We start from the raw sequence: 17,097 nt of genomic DNA on the forward strand, positions 1-17,097 counted from the left end.
AGAGCGTTGCACTCAAATCCCACTTTAGAACAATATTTATACAGATTATTAAGGTTCTTCCCATGTACTTGGAGGTTTTCTCTGGTCTCTTTACACACCCCAAATATGACCTGTTTAGATGGATACATTGCTCTAAATTAGGTAAGTACAAGTATGTTTTAGTGTGCTCTACAGTGGTCTGGAAAACCTTCTCTGATTTTTTGCCTACACCCACTGCAGACTTGTATTGCAATAAATGAATTTAGAAAATGAACAAATGATTGATTTCAGCATGATAACCTTCTTTGTTATTATTGTAATGATTTCCAATACATAAGGCTTTCCACAGACTTCTGAGAAACAAAACAACATGCAGATTGTTAGATATAGCTCTGTGGCATGTTATGTAGAGCAATGCATTGTAATTAGCATAGCACCTTTTGTATATGAAAAGAATTCAAGAGTAATTAAGAGAAGTCAGAGGATGAACAGGCATGTGCTAACAACTGCTAAGAAGGGTTGCTTTAATTTTCACTTTTACACCTCAGCTAAAAATGGAACATGTCAAAGATAGGTGCATTGGTTGCTTTTTTATGTTATTTTTCATAGAAAGTACAATCATCAATAATATTGTAGCTATAGTATTTAAAGAAGAAGAACTTGGGCAACACTGAAGAATAAACTGAATCCATTAGTCTAGCTGTAAAGGCAAAAATAGCATTTGGACTCTCTCAACAGAAGGTTTTTACTGTATACATTTCTTTATTTAATGGCTCAGTTAAGAGTTGAAGCACCAGTACTTCATTTTTCTCAGTTTATTTACAAAAAAAGCATCGGAGACCAAAAACAGAGATGTGCTGAACAAGTCAAGTAACCTGCTAGTCCTGCAGGTTGTTTTGTGCAAAAATACTAACACAAACTTTGTTGCCATTTATAATATTTTGATCTTATGACAAACATCTATATATACTAAAATAAACTAAAATAGTAATGCCTTAGGGAGACACTGTCTCTGTTAAACATTAATCATTATAAAGTGTCTGGGAGGCACTCCCAAAAGAACAAAACTCATGATTAGAACGCATATTTGAAAGGCAATGTATTTATAACACTTGGGTTCACAAGTTTATTTTTTTGCTCTTGCTTGTTGTAGTTAAGTTAATGTGTAAAGTAAATTATTATAAATGTTATTTAATGTAAAAATAAATTTAAAAAATAATAATTGCCCCATATGTATTTTTTTAAACAATATTGCACTTTTAACTTTTATGAAGGCAGTTGTTTTATCACATTCTCAGGTGTTCAGAGAATATAATAGTACTTCAAAAAACAAGGTTATGCTTCTGTATTATGGTACTGTATGAGGCTCTCCCACTGTTGCAGTGGTGAGTGTTGCTGCTTCATTACTCCTAGGTTTGAATGCCAGCTCAGTCACTGTCAGTGTGGGGTTTACATGTTCCCTGTGTGTATGTGGATTTTTCACTGGGTGTTCTAGTTTTTCCTCAGATGTTCCAAAGATTTGCAGGCTTGACCACTGGAGACTCTAAATTGACCCTTTGCGAAAACTTCTATGAATCTTTGCGTGAGTGTGCTCTGGGATGGACTGATACACAGGTCTTTGTTGGATGCTTCCTTGTACTGTACCTAATGTTGCCAAAATAAGCTTGATTCCCTATAATGCTAAACTAGATTAAGTGAGCTTCATAGTTAATGAATGGAATACACAATGAGAATAACTTTTTAATTGACCAATTCTAAATTCAGCCATCCTTGCCCTTTGAAAAGGTATTGTGTTTGTGGGGAGGTGTCAGTATGCTGCAATGGTTAGTGCTATTGTTGCTAACTACAAGTTAGAACCTGAAATGTCTGGACCCAGTTACCAGTTGATCATTGTGTTTGTGGAGTTTGCAAATTCTCCCTGTACTTTCTCTGTGTTTGTTGATTTTCTGTCACATGACAAGAGCTTGCTGGTTTGTTTGATTGGTAACTTTAAGTAGACATAACACCATTCTAAACCATTCCACCATTCTAATTTTCACAGGCATATTCAATCTTTAAAATGTATAAAGGTGAAGTCTGTTTGGGCTGTAACCTGTATTAGAGAGACATTTAATCTGTCAATAATGGGGATTTAAACTATGATGTTGTGATTTTCAAGTGACATTCATAATTACTTGCCCAGTTTGAAGAAAGTTTAGGTAGTGGTCATTTTACTTAAAACAGTACAATTGGAAATTGAACACATGTGTGAAAGTCATGGAATGGTATTCATTGTCTATCTTGCAAAAAAGCATAATTTAAAGTAAACATTTTAATATTGTGGTGTAACTGGAGGGGACCTCCACATTAAAGAATTTACTGTATCTGCCTTTTTAGTCCCACCTCTGACTCACTGTGTGCCCTTGATTGTGCCACTTACTCTATTGTAAAAGGTACACATACTGTATGTAAATAATTTTAATGTATCCTTATCTTATAAGTCACTTTAAACTAAATGTGTCTATCAGTTGTACAATAATCCATATCTTTGTTTCTACACCAGTTTAATCCAGTTCAGGACTGCAGGTACCCAGTGCCCAACAAAGTATGAGAAATGTACAAAAATAATAATGATAATATTAATTAACATTTATAAGCATTTTATTTAAAGTGTGTCATGTTTGTGAGTGGTTCTGGTTTCCAGTTTCATTTCTGTTTCTGTGTAGTTAACTAATTCAGTCCATTTGTGTGTAAGTTGTCTGTGGTTTCTCACAAATTTATGTGTTATATTACCTGACAGCCCTAAATTGGGGTAATATACAGTATGTCCCTATCTGAACCAAAATTGAATTAAGCAGATCTCAGAATGTATGTTTGTTTACATGTACTGTATGTACTTTAAACAGAATTAAATAATGTTTTTTATACTCAGGTAAAAGTAACCTTTGAAAGGTTAATTATTTAGATTTTAACAATTTCTGAATGTGTTAAGCATTTACTTTTAAGTGGAATGACACTGAATTAGCTGTTCCATTGTACCTTACATTTTTAGCAGATACGTTCATCTGGTGGCAGACAGATGCTTTCATGTCAGCATTAGGTGTAAGATAAAATCCATTTTAGGATAGGATGGCAGTTTAATTCAGGGCATGCTGACTAATGCTAGGCCAGTTTAGGCTTGCTAGTTAACCTAATGTGCACAACACAGAGCAAAACCAGGATTTACTAAGAAGATCCATACAGAACATGCATGTGTGTAAAAATGGCTGAGACCCCAACTCTGACTTTTTGAGGTTGAGTGCAAAAGTGCTAAGTACTTTAAAACCGTGCCAGCCATTTTTATTTATGTATTTATTTTTAATTTTTAACTTAACAAAATTGAAAATCATCCACCAAACCTTAGAGAGAAATAAAATGACAAACAGCATGCTAAAAAATAACACTTCTCATCTTTCTATTATTTTTGAATAGGAAACATACTGTGGAGATTTCTGAATTAGACATATAAATAGATATACTGCATATTTAATCAGATTATTGAAAAGTCTTGAACTCTGCAGTCAAGAGTAAACTCTTACTGAGGAAACTTCTTAAGTGATCCATGTGGACTTCGAAATTCATTCCATCCAGTGTTATCAGCAAAAAAATAATCCTTGATTTTATAAACCATCTTTTTTAAGTAGAGTTCTCAATGTTGTGTACATTTTTTCATTTGAAGATTTATTTTAAATTTAATGTTATGGTTTTCTTTTCAGATTAATTGTGTTGGATTTTTATGTGCTTGTTAAAAAAATTTTTTTACATCATAACAACTACAGTAGCACATTAATTTAAATCTCCTGCAGGGAATACAGATCTGGGACAGGTGCAAACAACAATGTGCTAAGTGCTTCACTGCAGGCATTCTCACTGTTTTTACCACCTGTGTTTGTTTTTCAAACTTTTAAGAAGTATCAAGCATACTGAAGAGACCAATGGTGACACACAATAGTAAAATATATTGGTATTTAATGCTAAAAGAGGGTGTTTGATTGAGACTATATGTACAACAACATTATCCAAATTAAGGTCATTTTAATGGTAGAGGGATTTTTTAGCATGGACTCAAGATCAAACTTAGAAGTGGAGCATTCAATTATAGGAGAAAGATCTTAGAAACTGGGCCCTGATTGGAGGCATCCGGTGTTTTTGGTGTCTTTTTTTAAGTCTGGAATGTATCTGAATATTTAATTAGGTATTTTGAATTTTGGGCTGCACCTTATGCGCAGATAAGAACTGTGGGAATAATTTTGCTTACCTAAAGCAACTACCACTTGTTAGTTTTGCTGAAAAAAGTTTTTTGTTGATACAGTTATCAAGATTGTATTAGTACATCATACTAATACATACACGTGAATGGTATTTATGTGGTGTTGAACATGTGGAAAGGTTGTTGACTGATAAAATGGCATTATTAAGGATTATGTTGTACACGTACTCATAAGAAAATCTACTTGACTAATGTCTAGATTTTGTGTGATAGAATTATCAGAAATAGAATGATTCAAGTTAATATTTAAACAAACTTATTCTCGAATACTTTAACTTTGAGGAACCCTGCACATCTTTAATAGAAATGGTTTCTAAAAGTTTGGAAGTGTTCGATTACTTTTAAGTAAACAGGCCTAATGAGTACCCAGTTTAAAGAGAAAACACTATTAAAGAATGTGGCTTTAATGCAGCCTAACACCATGATATATTTTTGAGTGATGTAAGCTGCTTATGTCCAAATATTTTGCAAAGAGAGTCTTACTATTATGAAACTATGAAATGCATATGGAAGTGAGACTCTGTGGTAATAGTAATGGTAAGATGTGTATGGACAGTGTCTCAAAATTTGTGTTTCATTTGCATGAGCCTCACTGGAATAGATGAGGAAAATTATGGAAGTTGCTGGTAAGGAGTTGCAAAATATATGGAAGTGAGAGGTGACTGAGGAAGGAAAAGCATATTTTAAAGTTAATTGTTGAGATGAGAATGATTGGTTAAATGTGTTATAACAGAAAAGACTTTTAAGGGGCTGAAAAGGTCTTGAATTGGCAAAGGTGATTTGAACATGCCAATTAAAAAACTGAGAATGATTTGGATACATTTGAAGTTCAGGTCAGATTGGGGAGCATACACGGATACAGGGCGTTGCCGCACCCACCACATGACAAAATAGCTTGGGATCCTGGTTGGCAACCTCCCAGGCAGGCACACAGTCCAGTCCCCGCCCCCAGAAATGACCATCTATCTGCCACAGCCAGGTGTTATGTGGGCATCCCCTTGGCCTGATTCAGCCTCTCGGGACTGTCAACAATGGGGATCCTGCAAATTGGATCACCCTTGGGGAATTACACCACATGGCCATAGTGCCGTAACTGACATTCTGTCACAATACTGTTAACGTGCCTCATTCAGGACTCATAACCAATGGTACCCAAGGATTCTCCAAAGAGACACAGTGCTGAAGGAGTCCAACCATCATCTCAGGTCAGTGGATAGCATAGCATCCATGTCTCATAACCATATAGCAAAAAAGGAAACACCAAGACTCTAAAGACTTGGACCTTTGTCTTTGTCATTTTGCAAATATCAGGGATGCCACACACCACTTTAACAGCAACCTCATGACCCAATCTGTCTACTGATTTCATAGCAAGAGTCACCAGAGACATGAATGTTGCTGCCTTCCTTTTGATGGGAAGGAGGAAAAATGAAGGAGACATGGATGGACATGTTGGTAGTTCATATGAAAAGAATCAATGCTAATGCCCACAGAAAAAGGAGGGTGAATAAATGTTATAATTTGGGTTTGTTGTTGCATTAGTATAATTACAAGTGTAGCCACATTACTTATAAATTTTCCTCATTGTCTCCTGTTTTCTTACCCAGCCACTGACCTGGCTTTTGCAAGACACCACCTTGATAAAAAAATAAACCTTTATTTATTACTCAACAGTCTGAAAAAATACAGTGACATACACTCATAAGTAATAGTAGAATTGCAAAATGCCTATTGAGGATTTACAGCTACAGTATATATGAATGATACAGTGATTGTGGTAAAACTCATGAATACAATTGATAACTTAATATATGCTGTATCTTTTTTGACCTTAGTATTCTTTATTTTTAAAATTGTTAAAGAGTTGAGTAAAAAAATAGCAGTAAAGAAATAATGAGAACCTGAGAGAAGCTCAAACAACATAGTTATTGTTTCTGTGTCAGTTATCCAACTGTTAATTCCATCAATGTCTGCTCTTTAGAAACTTGTTTTTTTGTCTTTTTTTTTTTTTTTTTTTTTTTTGGAAGAAAAGTAAAAATTAAATGTCTTGAAAGATACTGACCATGACCCAGGTACTTATATTTAAAGCAGAATGCAAATGAAGTTTTTATAAATAAATAGTGTGATTTTTTTTCTTGGGTGAATGAAAGTAATAAGCAACAGGGTTAAATACCAAGCTTCATTATCAACAATGACCATCTTCTAATTAAGAAACTGGTTGGAATGAAGAACTGCAGCTCTCCAGGACCACGAGTGAAGAAGATCCCTGCCTTAAGCTAACAAGCTCATCACCCATTCTGCAATGTTTAATTCAAGGCTTGAACCTGTATATTCTGAAAATTCCAAGGATCTGTATGTCAAGTTAACCACAGTCTCTACACAGGCACAGAATAATAAGTTTTCTCTGTTGGCTCCTGTGTCCCCAGACAGGAATATGTGATTTTAATTAAGGCTGGATGCATGGATAAAATGTGCATAGTATCATATCAGTTTGTGTATGTCATATTCATATCTATTTGTACAAGTAGAAGGGAAAAAGCATATAAAAGTTAAAGAAAGTGGGTGTCATGACTTTGCAGCCTCTTCTGTAACAATGCAATCTTGAGTCATGCATATTGCTGCACTCACATTCTGTCCTTACCAGAACAATCGCATTCCATCCTCAATGATGCAATTTCATTCCATACTCTCGTGCTGAGCCTTTGAAAGCATGTTTTTACTAATGTGATGTAGTTAAATTCCAACCGTCTATACTGAACCTTCAGAAAGCATTGCTTGTAAGTAATTTGACATATTATTAGCATCAACGTTTGAATTTTGTTATAATGTATACATATATTATTTTGAATCGGTGTTTTGTGTTAAAAGTAGCACAGCCAAATCAATGTTAGGTGGTTTTACATTGTGCAACTGGTTAAAGAAGCAGATATGCGATTGATTCTTCTTTATTTGATGCATTTTTGTTTATACTGGACCTTCAGAAAGCTTTAGGTGGTTTTACATTGTGCAACTGGTTAAAGAAGCAGATATGCGATTGATTCTTCTTTATTTGATGCATTTTTGTTTATACTGGACCTTCAGAAAGCTTTAGGTGGTTTTACATGGTGCAACTGGTTAAAGAAGCAGATATGTGATTGATTCTTCTTTATTTGATGCATTTTTGTCTATACTGGACCTTCAGAAAGCATTGCTTGTAAGTAATTTGACATATTATTAACATCAACGTTTGAATTTTGTCGTAATGTATACATATATTATTTTGAATCTGTGTTGTGTTAAAAGTAGCACAGTCAAATCAATATCAATGTTAGGTGGTTTTACATGGTGCAACTGGTTAAAGAAGCAGGTTTGTGATTGATTCTTCTTTATTTGATGCATTTTAATTCATCTGTAGTGATTATGCTTCATTTGTAGTATTACTTCAAGCTCATTTGATTTTATGTATGTTTTCAGAGTCTCACAATATTGGTGATTTTAAAATGGAGCAAGACCTTCAATTAAATGATATTTTTTCTACAGTGCTTGACTCTTCATTTGCATCCTTGTTTGGCAATCGGTTGGGCTTTGCAAGATAGGCAATAGCAGGGGTAGAATAGAGGGTGTACTGTTTGACACTTGAATTTAGGCTAAAATGTTCTTGAAGCGCATCTGTTGCATTTGTACGATGTTATTGCTTCTGTAGAAGAGATTTAAGAGCCAGTGAAACTCGCTGGTGTGGACAGCACATAACACTTAGCGTGAAATGGCTTGACCTGTGGTACCTACGGTACAAATCTGAATAGCTTTGTGCATGAGAATGCTATTAGTAAAGTATCTAGATCAAGCATCTTGATGGTGTGCATGCAGTGGCTGTTTAATTCTAAGAATTCCTGTGAGCTTAACCAACTTTTTTTAGACTATTAATACATAAAGTATTACCGCAAGTATCTATTAATCATAAAGCACACGATGACAAATACATGTAAAAGTAAGTATAGATGTTTCTAACAAGAAAGCATCGGTACTAGAAACACATGGCACCATCCGGTTCTCTCCCACATGTTGAGGGCGGAGTTAAACTTTGACCCTGTTGTACGTCTTTCTTGCCGGGAACACGCGTCGCCACCGGTTCTGAGGAGCGAAGCTGCACATGTAGCGTCAGACCAGGGAGTGAGTAAGATGGCGGCACGGTGGGGTGCGGGTGAGGAGATTTTAACCACCGGCAGCACTGGAATCTACAACACCTTCGAACCGTACGAGGTAACGAGATCTATCGTAGAATTGTAGTGGGAGCGTCTCCGCGCCATGCCGGCTTGGACACGTGTACTGGCGAGGTGGATGGCGGCGCTGATACAGTCTGCGGCGCAGTGAAGTGACACGTGGATGTGCTTGCAGTAGAATGGAGTGATCATTGAAGAATTAGCTAAAGTGTCGCATTCAACTTAGGTTAACTTGATGTTTGTCATTCAATTGTTTTATGAAGTGGGATACCAGGAGCCGCCACAGTAAAGCTACCTGGCAAAAATGCCGGCTAAAGGAGCGTTTTTTTTTCTCCCATTAATCTGAAAGCGAGTGCTGACTTGGCATGCATGTTTTACTTGGTAACTGATGTGTGATAACAGTACTGTAATTGTTTAAAAGTTGTACATTTTGGTAAAGTTGTGTAATAGATAGTGGCGGAAAGGACTCGGTTGTAATCGCAAGTGACCCGATGCTATGTAACATTAAAGCGCAACTCGTGTAGCTGTCAATGATCTGTACACGCAGCCTAATGGTTCTCTGATGGCCGTGTATGAACCCGGCGAGAGTGTTGTGAGTCAGCCTCACGTGGTCGGCGACAGCAAATGTGGAGAGACTATGTAAACCAAACCTTAGGCAAAGCGCGGAGCGCTATTAGGATTGTAAGTATTGGATGAGCATGAAAGTACATCTTTCGTAGATGGGTGTATATTTGACGGTCAAGGATGTTTCGCGTGTACTATATGTGCAAACACGTTTTGAAACACTATTTCACTTTCCCATCACAACACGTGGGTCGATTTGAAAGCATGTCCGGTTGCAACTCAGTTTGTACCTACAGTTCTGTGCACGCCCTAGTGGGGGAGGGAAGTATTGACTGAAAGTGCGGTTTCCGTTAGCCGGTTACTCGCATTTTCTAAACCTCATTTATTTGTTTGCACGATGTGCTTTGGGACGATAAGGACAAACTTTCATAGCTCCATGCCTCGACTAATCCCATTTTGGGCGTGTTTATTGTTTTGAAGCGGATTTCCTGAAGTAATTTCTTAGTCCCGAGTTGTTCAGCAGCACTCGCATGCCAATAAGATTATTTTTTTTTGTCCTCCCCAACTTTGATGGGCCGAGCTAATTTCCCACCTATTCACTTTGCTTGTCTGGGGCTAGTCAAGAGATGCTTTTGTAAATGTTCAAATTTCTCATTTTAGGTGTAGGGTGTCTTAACTTCAGTCCTATAGGGCCACGGGGACTACAGGCCTTTCCTCTAAACTCTTTAATTAGTGACCAGCTTTTGCTGCTAAATAACTACATTTGCTTTAATTTTAATTTAACTGTTATTTAAGACTCATGCCTCTTGTTTCCTCTTTCTTAATTAATAGCCAAGCAATAAAGAGACAAAACAAGCCAACACATGACCAGCTAACACGAGTCTGTCATACAGTGTTGGAAAATAAAGAAAGGTGATGGTCTCAGTAATGTTGTTGTGCCACAGGTCGACAAAACTGCTTTTAACATGCAAGCAGTGTGGCATAGTGGTTAAAGATTTGGACTTCATTTCATACTCCAAGGGTGTGGCTTCAAATCCTGTTACTACCCTATGTGACAATGAGCAAGTCACTTCACCTGTCTCTTCCTCAGTCTTAACCAATTGTAACTCAAATTTTGTAAGACATCTCTGAATAATGGTGTTGGTTAAATACTGCACGTATTTTTTCTACACTGGAAGAATCCTAACTCTCCTCTTTTAAGTCAATGGGTAACTGATGTATACAATTTGAAATTGGAAAAAATCAAATTCTCAGTTAGAGGATCTGTGCAAAACGTTTTCAAAACCTGGCAGGATCTAATCAATAATATTTTAGAATAAGCTCTTAAAGCACTGAGGAAGTAGATTCTCATCCAATTTCTTTTTCTTCTCCATTTATCTTTATCTGCCTATTAAACTCATCAATTTATTTATTTTTACTAGCTTTAAGGTTTACTCTGTTGGCCATGCTGCCTTTCTCAGGGGTGGGGCTGCTTTTTTTTTCAGTCCTCTAATTTTTTTTTTGTAAAAATTGGCTATTTGTATGGAATGATGACAATAAAATCAATAAAATTTTAAAAAATAAATACGTAAATTAACATGTATCTTATATTTAAGAACTTTGCTGGTCATCTGCTGGCCCACTTTACATCAATTTTTTTTTGGCCATTTAAGGAAAAAAAACACAATTGAAAGGACTGAGCCTTAACTGACATTTTACCTTCACCCAAAATAACTTAACAGCAGAAACTGGTCACTACTTGAGAAAGTTCAGGAAGGAATTGGAGGATTGACTCCAGGAGCTTGGACACACCTGGTCTAGATTGAGGTTGGAGATTGCAGGGTCCAAGATAGCCTTTGGATCTATCTACTGTCATGCTAATTACAGTATTCTTTTAAAGTAGACCATGGTAAAGTGGTCCCTGATTAGAACAGGTGTGTGAATGGTTGGTATCAAGTTACTTAACAAGTAGAACACATTCCATAGTTTTTCATGATGTTAAACTGGCTAACCGGTTTTCATTCACAACTTTCTACTCGTCAGATCCTAATTATTTTTAAATGTGAAGTTGCTTTGATCCATTCCTGGTTTAAAAAGCAATACTTTCATTTCTACTACCCAAAATTTGACATTGAGGAAAGTTTATCTTCAGTAATGGAGAGGTGTGCTTGCACATGGATAGCTAATAGAAATTAACATTTCACATTTATAAGGGACATTTGAAGCACCTATTATTCCCTGTCCATCAGAGGCAGAGTTTTCAGGATACTTTTTTTTTTTTTTTTTTTACTATTATTATTATTATTATTAATACAATTGTTAAACTTGCCCTCTCCTTGTTTGTAAGGGTCAGATTTTGCAATTAATTTTTAACTCTCCTTAACTGAACCACCTTCCGTCAAACTTTGTATGCATGCTGATATCAGATGACAATGCAATATTTCATCAGTTTTGACCCAGGATCTGTAAGTTAATTACATCATTATAGCCTATATACCTATAGTGTTATTAGCAGTGTTGCTCAGGTGGTTAATGTGTTGGACTTTTGCTCAAACAGTTGAAGGTTCAAGACCAATAAAGACAAATAATTAAAAAAAAATAAATAAATCATTTTGGTTAATATTGAAGTTTTGTCACAGGACTTAATATGACTGTTAAGCAGCACAGGTCAACTGGTTAGCGTGTTGGACGTTCATTGTACGCAAACTTTTTTTTTTTTTTCCCCCCCTCAAGTTTAGCAATTAATTTATACACACATTTGGTGAAATGCTCTTCAGTAATTTGTCGATATTGGCTCGGTGGATATAGTTTTGGGCTTTTTTAAGAAAGATGGAAGGTTCGATTCTCCAATAGACAAATGCATATTTCCAGTACTTAACATGTGCAAGGTTTCACCATGGTTAGGATTTTCTCGAATGAGAAATGAACATGAATGTTACATTTCACTTTAAGATTGTAGGTTTGATTCCACACTTTTGCTACTGTAATTTCTGTCAAATCACCCTCCCTCCCAAGTCAGGGTTTTTGTAATGTGCCAAGGACTGTGTGGCAGTAGGGTGGCTAAAAAATATTTAAAGAAAAAAAAAAAAAAAGATTTTTAAGTGACACGATTTTATTCAAAAATACCAAGTACCAAGAAACACCAGCTGTTAGCTATATGTATTAAGCTATTATTAAGGGGATGGAATTAGGAAGTACCTAAACTTTAAGTTTACCTTCACCCTCCCTTTTTTGTTTTGTGTACCTAGTTGATTTGCAGACGTGCAAATGGTAAGTTGATTAATATTTCCACTAATATAGCTTGCCCTGTTGGAAATGGTGGACTAGGTTTATGTGTGTTGGATTTCTTTACCTTTTCAGTTAATTGAATGAAAGTCAAGCTCAAAAAACAAGACAATAGATGACATACTGTATATGTAGCTGAATGATAATGCTGAAAATGTATAGTTTCAATTTTCTTTTTTTGTAATGCCTTTTCAGGCGTTCTGTAAAAAGTATGCTTTTTTGATGGTCAATATGCATTCCCTGGGCAATGAATGGACATGTATAGTTATAAGTTAAGCAAGAGATTGGTTAAAAATAACTTTTTAAATGTAACTAAAGTCTATTAATCTGTTAATTTCTAATGCATTATCCATTTTCGAACACCTACTATTTTTAGAATGAGTAGGCCCTGTAGTGGACTGATGCCCCATCCTAGTTTGATTTCTGGCTTATACTTGATCCTGCCAGAACAAGTTCTGGTCCCATCAAGCTTGTACTTGGTCCTGCTAGAACAAGTTCTGGTTTTAGAATGTTCAATTTTCTGCAGTAGGATAGTTTGTGGATCTGGTAAAGTACAAAAGGTTGGTCTGAAAAGACCTTTGCCGTCTAATGTACTAAACCGAAGAAATGTTGGCTCTGTCAGGGTTTCATCTCCTATACTTTTTCAGACCAAAAATTGGAACTGCCTGTAGGCCTTGCTGCCAAAGATTATATGACAGATAAAACAACCTGAGTTTAAATACTGCTTTATTCTTTCAGACATTTTTAATTAATCATATTCACTACTATATGTTTACCTAGTGTGTGCTTGGTGTGTGGGTGTGTTTGTGTGTGTCCTGCGGTGGGTTGGCACCCTGCCCGGGATAGGTTCCTGCCTTGTGCCCTGTGTTGGTTGGGATTGGCTCCAGCAGACCCCCGTGACCCTGTGTTCGGATTCAGCGGGTTGGAAAATGGATGGATGGATGGATGTTTACCACCATATGTATAACTGATTTTTTAGTTGTAAGTAGGGTCAGAGTTTGTTGTTTATCAGGTATTATGAAAATATTTTATTTGGATGAAAACATAAGGTCAGCTCCTTCTCTTTTGCATTGAGGACACATACAATCCATTCATTCATCCATTCATCTTTTCAACTTGCTTATCCATGGACAGGATTGTGGGGAAGCTGCAGCCAATCCCTGTAAACAGATGGCACAAGGAAGGGGCAATTCCTGGTTGGGATGCTAGTCCGTGGCAGGGTGAATACACACACACATTGAAGTGCTAATTTTTAAAATGTCAGTTCACCTAACCTGAATGTCTCTGGACTATGGGAGAAAACCAGAGCACCCGGAGGAAAGCCATTTGGACACAGCCAAAAATGTGCAGTCTCCATGTAGGGATCAACTGCGACGCAATCCCTGTTCTTGTTGTGAGATAGGTCTGAGATCAGTGCGTTACTGTACCGCCCAACATCCTGTCTAATCTGTAAATTCCCAAATTAATAATCCCAGGATTTTAATGGGATTAGTTTATATACACAGACCAAGGTGATGCAGCAACTTCTTCAGGTGAGCATTAATTCTTGAAAGTTTCACCACAAGATCCTAAGTGGGTCACAGACACAATTAAGACAAATACTACTGGTTGGAAATTGAAAAAAAGGTAGTCAAATAAGAGCAGAAGCAAAGATGTGTCAGCTGAATTTTTAGGCTTTCAAATGCTATGCTAATCTCGGTTTTTATTAGGTGCACACTATACAGTCCTCAATCTCCCCTACCAGCTTTACCACTGCTTACCAGCTGGTAGAACATTTTGTCTGAAGAGGTGAATGAGTCCATGTGATGGCTGGAATGCATTACACTACCTTCTTTGTGTCAGATGGAGGTAACCATCTCAATTTTGAAATTAATCTTATTTCTAGATTGTTTAAGATATGGTTTAAAAATAAGTTTCATAAACAAGACTTACAACATTCCCTGTTTCGCTTTACTAGTGCATGACTATAAATTTAATTATAAATGTGGATTCTATGGCACTGTGTGGTTTATCTGACAAACTTTTTTTGTCCATGAGCACACAGTTAAAATTAATTTACATTAATGAATAAATGAGTCTGCTTTCCTAGGAATTCTTGACCCAGCTTTCTTTATGTGTACAGTCAACCTGGCAATTTATGGAAGGAATTAAATATACCTAAACATATGCTTAATGTAAAATATATATATTTATTTATTTGTTTTTTCTTGTAATTCTTCCAGAGAAGAGAGAACTTCAGTTGAGAGTTGAGTAGTTTTGATCATCTGGGGCCTGGAACCCTGCAACCAATGAAGACCTTCTCTGCTACATTATATACCTCAGTTAGTAGCAATCGGTCAAACGGGAATTAGAAGGGTTCATTAAATACTTTCTGTATAAAGAAAGGGTTAGTACAGTAGTGGCCAAAGGTTTTGGCAGTGACACAAACATTGTTTTGCAAAATTTGCAGCTTCAGGTTTTGTGGTGGCATTGTTTTTATATTATTGTGCAGAGTGATCAGATGCGTATTAGTGGCATTATTTTTACATTATTGTGCAGAGTGATCAGATGCGTATTAATCAAGTGCAAAGAGCTTTATTAGCATAAAAAGTTTACTTTATCACAAAAAACAATTTTCACTTATTTTGGCCCTGACACAAAACAATCAGCTAAAAGTGTCCAGCAAGCACCAGGACCATCTGCTCTTGAGGAGTCAGCTACAGAATTGTACAGAACTTGCTGAAATTGGCAGCAGGTGGGTGTGAGTGCATCTGCACGCACAGTGAGACGAAGACTTTTGGAAAACAGCCTTGTGTCAAGAAGGGCAACAAAGAAGCCACTTCTTTCCTAGAAAAACATCAAGGACAGACTGAAATTCTGCATGAAGTACAACAATTGGACAGTGGAAGACTGGTGCAAAGTTAATTTTGGATGAATCCTCATTCCGACTGTTTGGTACATCTGGAAAATCGATTGTCTGGAGAAGGAAAAGGCAAGTGTTACCATGAGTCCTGTGTTGCACCAACAGTGAAGCATCCTGAGACAATTCATGTGTGGAGTTGCTTCATGTCTAAAGGAGTGGGCCCACTCATAATTCTCCCCAGAAACACTGCCATAAATAATCGTATCAAAATGTCCTCCAAGAGCAACTTCTCCCATCAATGCAGGCGCAATATGGTGATGATCTCTGTATTTTCCAGCATGATGGAGCACCATGTCACAAAGCAAAAAGTGATAACAAAATTCCTCAGAGATCATAGCATTGGTAGTTTGGACCTGTAGCCAGGAAACTTCCCAGATCTTAATACCACTGAGAACCTGTGGTCAATTCTCAAAATGTGCATGGACAAGCAGAAAAGCCCCGTGAGTTGTGATCAACTCCAAGCACTAAAAAGGCAAGAATGGATCATCATCAGTCAGGATTCCATAGCGAATTACAGAAGTTATGAAGAAGGGGAGGTCAACCCTGAAACTTATGAAATTTTTATAATTGTTCTTCAGTATAACATAGAAACATGTAAATTTAAAATGTATGAAAATACCGAAGTAGCAAAGTTTGCAAAGCACACTTGTGTTGCTGCCAAAATGTTTGGCAACTACTGTAGGTCCTTTTTCATATTGTTTCCTCTTTGCCAGTCTAAATATGCCTATGCAGTTTGAATAACTTCATTATGTTTAATTAGATACAAAAATTATTCTGCATGTGTTTGTGTTTGCATAAACACTGATAATTTGTAATCTTACAATGACACGGACTTAAGTAAAGATCACTGACCAAGGATGAATCTGGCACCCAGCAGGCATCTGCATGTACATGTAATTCTTTTAATATAAAGTTATTTTGAACTGTTTTGTATTACCAGGACACTATCTACTGTGGTGTGACCTTGTTAAACATTATTCCTCCTGGGTTATGGAATGACTACTCAAATGAGCTCTTAACTATCTGAAATTTAATTATTTGGGTTCTGAGATACCATATGGGACAGCCACAAAATTATGGCTTTCAGGAATATTCAGTATGGCAAACTTGTTTGTGAGAGCCTTTGAATTTAATCTTTGTGTTTATCAGAAGTGACTATTGTTCTATATTAGGGTGGAATCTATAAAAATTAATTCCAACATAGCAAAAATACAACTCCGTGCGATCTGCTAAGAATATCTGGGAACAAAAGAAGAGAAGAGCCAATGTGCATAGTGTGTGTGGTTTGTTTGTTTTGGTTTTTAGTAAATGTGAAGCGCCACATGATTGATTGGCAAGAAACTAGGAGTGTAACAATATGCCATATTGTTTGATTTGAGACTTAATTCAAAATGAGTGATAAATCTAACAAATCATTATACAGAATGGGGGAAAAATATTTTTTATAACCAAGTATCGATTGCATTACATGAGTTCTGTATTACATGAGTTCTGTTAAAAATTTAAGCAAGGGAATGCACAGTGAGAGTAGCTCCTCCTTCCTTTAAAAAAAATCTTGTTTTGCCTAATACAGGAGAGAAAAAAGGCATGCTTTTAGTTGCTGGCATACTTACATGGAAAACCGCTGCAGCTGCTATCAGCAGGAAACAAGACTTTGAAGATTACTACCTAAGATGTAGCTGCATCTTTTCTAGATTCCTGAAGTCGACCAGCTACTGAGCTGGTAAGGCAGGATGCAGCATGAGTCAAACGCATACCAAAGAACCTGCTCAGTCCGAAAAGTTCTTTTTAAAGAGTTTAGTGAATATTTTTTTATGTATGGTTTAAACTGTTCTGCCCTTAATGTTTTACCCACTGCAAGACTGGTCATAAACTGGAACTACAGTAGTCTTTAGTCAGAG

The 17,097-nt window shown here is 36.5% G+C and overlaps 1 protein-coding gene across 3 annotated transcripts in view; it reads left to right on the forward strand.

Annotated features, from left to right (window-relative positions):
* The window catches only part of pprc1 (PPARG related coactivator 1), a 77,496-nt gene that overhangs the window by 10,026 nt on the left and 50,373 nt on the right, over positions 1 to 17,097 (forward strand). For 2 of the 3 annotated variants that reach the window (XM_028795726.2, XM_028795727.2), the window contains exon 1: positions 8,348 to 8,506. The exons of the other annotated variant lie outside the window; for it this stretch is intronic. In XM_028795726.2, the coding sequence (XP_028651559.1) occupies positions 8,426 to 8,506 (81 nt within the window). In that variant the 5' untranslated portion in view covers positions 8,348 to 8,425. Of the gene's footprint in view, positions 1 to 8,347; positions 8,507 to 17,097 lie in introns of those variants that run through there. 3 annotated transcript variants of the gene reach the window in all.

The sequence above is a fragment of the Erpetoichthys calabaricus genome, chromosome 2 (assembly GCF_900747795.2).
Source record: "Erpetoichthys calabaricus chromosome 2, fErpCal1.3, whole genome shotgun sequence".
In the NCBI taxonomy this organism is placed as follows: Eukaryota; Metazoa; Chordata; class Cladistia; order Polypteriformes; family Polypteridae; genus Erpetoichthys; species Erpetoichthys calabaricus.